This window comes from Bufo gargarizans, chromosome 1, assembly GCF_014858855.1.
Source record: "Bufo gargarizans isolate SCDJY-AF-19 chromosome 1, ASM1485885v1, whole genome shotgun sequence".
In the NCBI taxonomy this organism is placed as follows: domain Eukaryota; kingdom Metazoa; phylum Chordata; class Amphibia; order Anura; family Bufonidae; genus Bufo; species Bufo gargarizans.
Window position 1 is genome coordinate 571,852,258 of NC_058080.1, and position 8,973 is coordinate 571,861,230.

The 8,973-nt window shown below is 45.3% G+C and overlaps 1 protein-coding gene across 1 annotated transcript in view; it reads right to left on the minus strand.

Moving 5' to 3' along the window:
• The window catches only part of TCTN2 (tectonic family member 2), a 64,282-nt gene extending 58,248 nt beyond the window's left edge, over positions 1-6,034 (minus strand). Inside the window, exons 1-4 of the mRNA XM_044275687.1 lie at positions 5,887-6,034; positions 4,169-4,273; positions 3,980-4,068; positions 1,375-1,570 (exon numbers count right to left, since the gene is read on the minus strand). Coding sequence (XP_044131622.1) covers positions 1,375-1,570; positions 3,980-4,068; positions 4,169-4,273; positions 5,887-5,968 — 472 coding nt within the window. The 5' untranslated portion in view covers positions 5,969-6,034. The remainder of the gene's footprint in view (positions 1-1,374; positions 1,571-3,979; positions 4,069-4,168; positions 4,274-5,886) is intronic.
• Between the last annotated feature and the right edge of the window lie 2,939 nt (positions 6,035-8,973).

The following is an 8,973-nucleotide window of genomic DNA, read 5'->3' on the forward strand; positions in this document are numbered from 1 at the left end:
CAGTATGCGGTACATATACTGAACCATTCATTTCAATGGTTCAGCAAAAAAATACTGAAGTGTCTCCGTGTGCATTCCGTTTCAGTATTTCCGTGCCGTGAAAAGATAGAACATGTCCTATTCTTGTCCGCAAATCACGGTGCTTGGCTCCATTCAAGTCAATGGATCCGCAAAAAAAAACGGAACACATACGGAAATGCATCCGTATGTCTTCCGTATCCGTTCTTGCTGAACCATCTATTGAAAATGTTAAGCCCAGCCCAATTTTTTCTATGTAATTACTGTATACTGTATATGGCATACGGAAAAACAGAACGGAAATGGAAACACAACGGAAACAAAAAACGGAACAACGGATCTGTAAAAAACGGACCGCAAAACACTGAAAAAGCAATACTGTTGTGTGCATGAGCCCTAACACTCCGTTTGGGAACCAGGCCCACAGCATGTAGACGTGGGTTCGGCTGGCATGTAACTGTGGCGCTGTAAAAGCACAGCCTTGAAGGGGTTGTCCAGCCAATGCACATTATTGTAGAACAGGCTCAGACTGGTGTAAAACAATAAAATACTTGATACTCACATTACCGATCCCTCATCGATCCCCAATTCTGGTGTCTTCTGGTCCCTCTGGCTGAGGCATATCCAGTTACTGCATGTTCAGAGGGATCAAGAAGCAGAGACCAGCAGGGTGAAGGGGGACCAGGAAGCATCGGAACGGGAGCAGCGGGGGATCACTAAAGTGAGTATTACTTATATTGTTTTACACTGATCTAAGGCTTGTTTCACATTGCGGTACAGCCTTCAGCATAGAATGGCGAGAATAAGCCGCACAAAAACTGTTGCGTGCAGCATTCTTTTTCCAAATGAATTTCAGCATATTTGCCGGGTAGAGGCCGCATCTCCGCCGGACAGCATTATAGTTAACGGAGCCAGTGTGTAATCTGGTAACATACAGCAACGCTGGATCGGGAGAAGACTGGCAGGCTGTCCTCTGCCGCTAATGTGAAACTAGTGTAAGCCTGATTTTTACATTTTTATGTGGATGGACAACCCCATTAGGGCTGAGATTACATAGCAACACTTGGCCAGGTGTAAGATTTTATTAAAATCATGATTATTGCAACCAAAATATCTCCCTATGAGAAAGAAGGTTGAGGCTGAACGTGTGACCATCACAATACGCACAACTGTCACCTTCGCAAAAATGCACAGATTGTCACCTAACCAGAAAATCTACTTCTATTTTAAAATGTTATCAGTTAGTTTGTTCATATTCCAATTTCTCCGGTTTTAATAATCCTTTTAATTTACATGAGTGCAAAAGGAACATGGCATGACATCCTTCGCCATATAATACAGCGCGGTGCCCCTTACCTGAGACAATCCCTACAGAAGTGCTATTGATATAAATCTCGGCCTGAACGAGCATGCTGGCTATGGGTCTGTTATTCTCACAGGCGGTGACTTGAAGGGTTTCCACAACGCACTGAACCTCTCGACAGCAATTCGTTTCATTGCCTGAACATAAGGTCAGGTTCTTACTGGAGGTGACCACAACTTTAGCTACAACCTGCAAATGGAATACAAAAATAGCATCATCAGACGTCGTCACACTGTGCGCATTTATACCAAAGACAATGCACAAGCCTTAGGGTCCATTCACACGTCCGCAATTTTGTTCCGCATTTTGCGGAACGGAATTGCAGACCCATTCATTTCTATGGGGCAGCACTTCTGGATCCGCAATTCCGTTCCTGAAAAAAATAGAACATGTCCTATTCTTGCCCGCAATTGCAGACAAGAATAGGCACATTCTATAGTGGCGGCAATGTGCGGTCCGCAAAATGCGGAACGCACATTGCCGCTGTCTGTGTTTTGCGGATCCACAAAACACGTTGCGGACGTGTTAATGGACCCTAATCTATATGAACACCCCTTTAAATGCAATTAATTAATTTAAAAAGTTTTAAACTTTTCACATTCGAGCACAAATTCCGACATATTGGAAGGAAGGAATGACATGGCATGCAGTATTATTATTCCCCCCAAAACTACAAGAAGGAACCCAACAGACAATGGCAGGGCTCCAGACTAAAAAAAAAATATCAAGGCGCATTGGCTCCTAACCTGAAAAATTTTGGAGCCAAATGAAATTTTTAGTCGCCAAATTTAAAATACATATAATATAGCTGGGATGCTTAGGAGCATGGGGTTTTCTAAGCTACAGCCGACGCGGCTAAAGGGGCTGTGCCCTCGTTTCCATGACCTGTCAGACCAGCCAGATCCGTGTTGGTAACCCCTAGGTGCTGGGTCCTGGCTCATTTGCTTCCCGGCCTCCGCTGCTTGTCGTGGGTTTCTCCATGAAAACGTTTGGGTGCAGTGGCATCAAGACGATCACTGGCCACAGTGTGAGGGGTGGATCTTCACCTAGCAGACGTCTGCAGAGCAGAGCGGAGGGTCTAGGCGCAAATGGCGACAAGACAACAAAGTCTTGTCGCCATTTTGAAATTCGCATTAGTGACCATTTTGGTCGCCATCTGGAGCATTGGCGTCCGCAAAACAAAACGGATGACATCCGAATGGCATCTGTTTTTTGTGGATCCATTGTAACAATGTCTATCCTTTTCAGCAAAACTGACAATTTCTATCTTTTTTGCGGGGCTACGTAACGGACACGGAAACAAAATACGTTTGTGTGAATGTAGCCTAAAGGTGTATTCACACACAGCAGATTTGTTAGGCCTCTTTCACACGGGCGTTGCAGGGAACATGCGCAATTTTTCAGCGCGAGTACAAAACATTGTAATGCATTTTGCATGCGCGTGAGAAAAATTGGCATGTTTGGTACCCAAACCCGAACTTCTTCACAGAAGTTCAGGTTTGGGATCGCAGTCGCATTAGCGACCTATTCTGGTCGCCATCTGGAGCCCTGAATGGGGTGTGTCAGGTGCTGGTGGCATCTGTCTCTGTCCAGGGGTGTAACTATCATTTATAGGGCCCCATAGCAAAATAAGATGGGGCCCCCACCAACTACTTATTTTATACTTGGTCTCACTGCGTCCCCTTTGTCTTTTTTTTCCCCGCATTTAAGCCTTTTTTTTTTCTTCAAGCATTTTAGTAAAGGTTTTTCACATTTTAAGACTTTTATTCATAATCCAAAGTTCCAATCAGGCTTTGAGTGGACACAGCCCCCCTTTAAGGGGTCGGCACATCTAATACATTGGGGGCATTATGCTGAGATATGTCCCTAATGTCTGACAGGTGTGGGTCCTAAAGGTGGGACCCGTACCTATCTGAAGAAAGGAGCCCACAAAGTGAGGGAGAGAAGAACAAGCATGTGCGGCCATCCTCCATTCATTTTTAAGGGAGGGCCAAAAATACCACCGCTCCATTTACTTCTATGGGACTGTCGAAAATAGCCGAGCACTGTCCTTCACTTTGCAGGCTCCATTCTAGGTGCAGGTGACTTGCCCCCAATGTATGTGATGGGATAACCCCTTTAACTGTTGGGACTCATAGCAGTTACTATCCTAATATTTATGTCCATGACTGCTTTATATAAGCCTATCGGATATTTCACAGATTCAGTAATGTTACACTGACCACTTTAACATAATGGGGCTGCCAGTATTTTTACTTTACCATTCTGTTTATTCCCCTTTAGGGTGCATTCACGTGACTGTACCCATTCTGCGGTCTGCAAATTGCGGATCCGCAAAATACAGAGGCGGTCTGTGTGCATCCCACACTTTTTGCGGGCCCCATTGAAAAAATGCCTATTCTTGACCATAAAACTGACAAGAATAGGACATGTTCTATAATTTGCAGCATGGCTACATAGGATGCGGACAGCACACATATGACATATGTGGCCTATAGAAATGAACGGGTGAACGTGCAATCCGCAAAAAATAGGGATCAGGCACGGACCAAAAATATGGCTGTGTGAATGCACCCTTAATATTATCATTTCACTGACCAACTGTGCCCCAGCATCAAAGGATTCCAGACTTGACGACCAGTTATCTGTGGTATTCCCTCCAATACAACTTGGAGATGGTAGAGAAGCTAGAAAGAAACATAAAAGGAATAAGAGAAATACTAAATGACATAAACTACTTATTATTGCAGTTACTTCATGAAAAAGGAAGCAAATAACTGAACTTACTTGTACTGGCAATGACTGCCAGAGATAAGCGAGCAGAGGATACATTGGCAACAAGGAACGTTGTCATCTGTGGTCCAGACAAAAAGACATTGGAGGGATAGAAACCTAAACACAAAAGTACAAAAACCTCTAATGAAACTTTCTGTTATCATGTATTATTGCTCAGGGCGTGCATTAAAGGTCTGTAAAATGGTCTTGATAAATCTCCCCGACTGACATGATTACTGTATGTGGCTTTTTGTCAGCGTTTTCTTCCTCTTTTCCTGGAGTCCAGCTGTATTTTCCGTGATAAAGGAAGAAAAACACTACTTAAAGGGAACCGGTCACCGGGATTTTGGGTATAGAGCTGAGAACATGGGCTGCTAGATCGCCGCTAGCACATCCGCAATACCCAGTCCCCATAGCTCTGTGTGCTTTTATTGTGTAAAAAAATAAAAATAAGATTTGATACATATGCTAATTAACTTGAGATTAGTCCTGTACGTGAGATGAGTCAGGGACAAGACTCATCTCAGGTTAATTTGCATATGTATCAAATAATTTTATTTTTACACAATAAAAGCACACAGAGCTATGGGGACTGGGTATTACAGATGTGCTAGCGGCCATCTAGCAACCCATGTCCTCAGCTCACCCGTTCAGGATGCATCAGGACGTCTTCAGTTCAGTCTTTTTGACTTTTCAGGACGGATATTAGGCTACTTTCACACATGCGGCGACGGGCAAAATGTATGCCAACTGATTGCCTTTTAAGACTGATCAGGATTCTGATCCGTCTTACAAATGCATTGCAAGAACAGATCCGTCTGTCCATTTGTCATACAGATCGGTTTCTTTTCACCCTGTCGGATCCGTCCTGCCGCTATTTCGCCGTGACGCCGGACTGCCGCTCTGTCCCCATTGACTATAATGGGGACGGGGGCAGAGCTCTGGCGCAGCACGCCAGTGAATGGCGAAAGGTCGCCGGACTAAAAGTACTGCATGTCCGACTTTTTAGTCCGGCGGCCTCTCACCGTGAATCATAGACAATGGAGGCATATCGCTAGGCTATGCTGCCATTGTCTTATAGGTGCGCGTCCCACCGCTGGGACCCACACCTATATTGGGAATGGAGCCCTGCAAGGTGGTGGCTGGAGGACTCCGGTCCAGCCACCACCAAGCCGGCTCCGTTCTCGATATAGGTGAGGGTCCCAACGGTGGGACCCTCACCTATAAGACAATGGCAGCATAGCCTAGCGATATGCCTCCATTGTATATGATGAGAGAACCCCTTTAAATGTTCTCTCTTTTTGACCTGGGGAATTAATGCATATATCTGCAGCAATACATTTACTACATTGCTCCTGTTTTCTACCTGTATATTAGACCACAACTTCATTTTTGCAATTTGGACCTTAAAATATCTATAATCTGATGATTTATATGGACATCGAAGCGCAAGAAACAAAATTGCCGCAGGGGCTCCAGTAATTATGCTTTGGGCAGAGTTAGAAAAAAACTGCGGTGATGCGCGCCGTACACATTGCGTTTGCGAGCACCGGACCCTTCAAAAAAAAAGCAGTCCCAGGTGTCAGTCCCCCCACCGATCCAGAGGACATGTCATCAGTATAAAAGGTTTCCAATATAGATAATATAATACACAAAGGCCCTGCTGACTCCATGTGCACTGCACTACAACAGCGGCCTGTCTGTGATCTCAGAGCCCCACTGATACTCACCTACAACTGACTGTGCCCCCGCCTGGGTTATTAATCCGACCACTGCCAAGGTCACCAGGCCCGGGGCACACGGAGGCAGCATCCTGCCAGGTCCTTTCACTACACAATACCGCGCGCCCAGGTTGCTAAGGCGCCATGGCAAGCCGGCGTTGCGTTCCACGGTAACCAAGCGCAAGACTGGCCAATCAAAAAGAGAAGGTAGATCACGCGGGCTGCAGCGGGCCTCGACAGCCAATGGGGTGTTTAAACGAAGTGTTTGACTGTAACTGGAGGGAAGTGGGACCCCTAGTGGTCCGGATGGTTTCCCTTTCTGGACTGGTTGGGTTTATAAAAAGCCCCTTATGGAGCTGATCAGAGACTGCAGCAGCTGCGCTGAGAGGTTGGGTTATCATTGGGCACAGTCTTTGGTTTGCAGCTAATATGAAGTGGTAGATAGAGGAGGACACTGCATAGAATTATAAAAGCCACCAAAAGAGGCAATAAATCTACCAGTAAATTATTTCTTAAACCACTGGATATGTATTAATATGGGGGTCTGACTGCTTAGACCTCAAACAGATGCTATAATTATGGATCCTGGGTCCACTAAATTACATGAGTTTGGGTGGAGGGGAACGTGGGCACTGCTGTCCATTCAAACTCTATGGGAGTCATCTTTGTGTAATGGTCCCAGGGGAGGCAAAAATGCTTAAAGGGAACCTGTCATCTGGATTTTGGGTATATAGCTGAGGACATGGGTTGCTAGATGGCCGATAGCACATCCGCAATACCCAGTCCCCATAGCTCTGTGTGCTTTAAAGGGCTTCTGTCACCCCCCAAACAGCAATTTTCAGTATTGGACTTAATATAATTGCTAATGTACGCAGAGTCCATATATACCCCTCTTACCTCTGGCTGTGCTTTAAATTATTTAAAATTAGTACTTTTGTGATATGCAAATTTCTTCACTACCAGCAATTTGGGCGGTTACTTGCTGGTAGCCGCCGCATCCACGGTCTAAACAAACACCCCCTCCTCCACTTGATTGAGAGGGCCAGCGAGCGCTCTCCTCCTCTCGCTGGCCCTCTCTGCCCATAAAATCCTGCGCCGTACCGGTCCTCATTCTGCGCAGGCGCTCTGAGAGAAGGACGCTCGCTTGCCCGCTTCTTCCTCAGTGCGCCTGCGCCGATGACGTCAGCTTACACCCGGAAAAGAAGCATTGGGTGTAGGCTGACGTCATCGGTACAGGCGCATTGAGGAAGGAGCGGGCAAGCAAGCGTCCTACTCTCAGAGCGCCTGCGCCGAATGAGGACCGGTACGGCACAGGTGCGGGATTTTATGGGCAGAGAGGCCAGCGAGAGGAGGAGAGCGCTCGCTGGCCCTCTCAATCAAGTGGAGGAGGGGGTGTTTGTTTAGACCGTGGATGCGGCGGCTACCAGCAAGTAACCGCCCAAATTGCTGGTAGTGAAGAAATTTGCATATCACAAAAGTACTAATTTTAAATAATTTAAAGCACAGCCAGAGGTAAGAGGGGTATATATGGACTCTGCGTACATTAGCAATTATATTAAGTCCAATACTGAAAATTGCTGTGTGGGGTGACAGAAGCCCTTTAATTGTGTAAAAAAAGATTTGATACATATGCAAATTAACCTGAGATGAGTCCTGTCCCTGAGAGGAGTTAGGGACAGAACTCATCTCAGGTTAATTTGCATATGTATCAAATCGGGTTTTTTACACAATAAAAGCACACAGAGCTATGGGGACTGGGTATTGCGGATGTGCTAGCGGCCATCTAGCAACCCATGTCCTCATCTCTATACACAAAATCCTGGAGACAGGTTCCCATTAAAATGGGGATACCCCTATAGCTATCAGGCCATACAGTAAAGAACACATTATTACAGGGGTTATCCCAAGAAAATATGAATAATTAATACAAAGGGCATGTTAAATTAATGACTTTATTAAAGCAAACGTATTAAAACTGTTTCTCTTTGCTGATATAACTGATATTGGCAGCAGTGGTAGTGTCCCCTAGTTCTATTCTTCAAGGCCAATCGCTGTGTCCACCTACTGAATCAAGCTGTGGTGGACATACGTGTTGTTTGTCTTGCAAAGGCCTACTTATCTAGTCACTGGTCATAACAGTGACCCACCTCAGCCAGTGATTGCTCGAGCAGGCTTTTCGTAATGCTTACCGTGTGTCAAGCCAAGACCAAGAAGTGAAAACAGGCAGCGGGGATTGTGGGGGCAATGTAAATTGACCTGCGGTGTGGAATACCAAAATTATGCATGGGGTTAAGTTCACATTAAATTCTGCAAACTTCAGCCACATGTACACATACCCTTAAATGGGTTGTGCACCTTTAGGGGCAATTTTGGCAACCACCCCCCTCAGGCAGACCTGCGAAGACCTGCCACTTTCTTCCTCTAATGTCACCTCCTCCTCAGCAACCCCGATCTGGCTCCCAGGTCCTGTAGAACACACAATCATCATCATAGTCCTTACCATCCCAGCCACAAGTGTAACTGCCACTTACCAATGCCCCAGTCACTACCACCGCGGCTACAAGTGCCACTACTACTACTGGCTGGATGGCTGTTGTTGCTACTACCCACATTCTACCTTTGGGATAACAAGACCTGAGCCTTTTATTTTGCTCTCTTCCATTTTCTAGATATTTTATTGTGAGACCTACTAATGAAAAGTCACAGGTTTGGTGCACATAGATTATTTAGCAAAATTACAAGGGTGTTTTCTGTAGTTTAAAGACAGAGGCATCCTCTAGAAACACATTGCACACCGGTATTGACAATTTACTTTGAGAATAGGCAATTTTTGCAGTGAAATTTCTTTCAACTATGCATTTAATATCAACAATTACATTTTTGTAGCAAAATTTCAAACACAAAGTATGATCTCTGATGCTTCCGCTAACACAGATAACAACACTGTTTGCAGCGAATAGTTTTTTCTACTGAAATAAATTTTGTTCAACTATGAAATTATTGGACTAAGGCCTCATGCTCATTCACTTCAATGGGGCCGCAAAAGATGCAGACAGCACTCCGTGTGCTGTCCACATCCGTTTCTCCGTTCCGTGG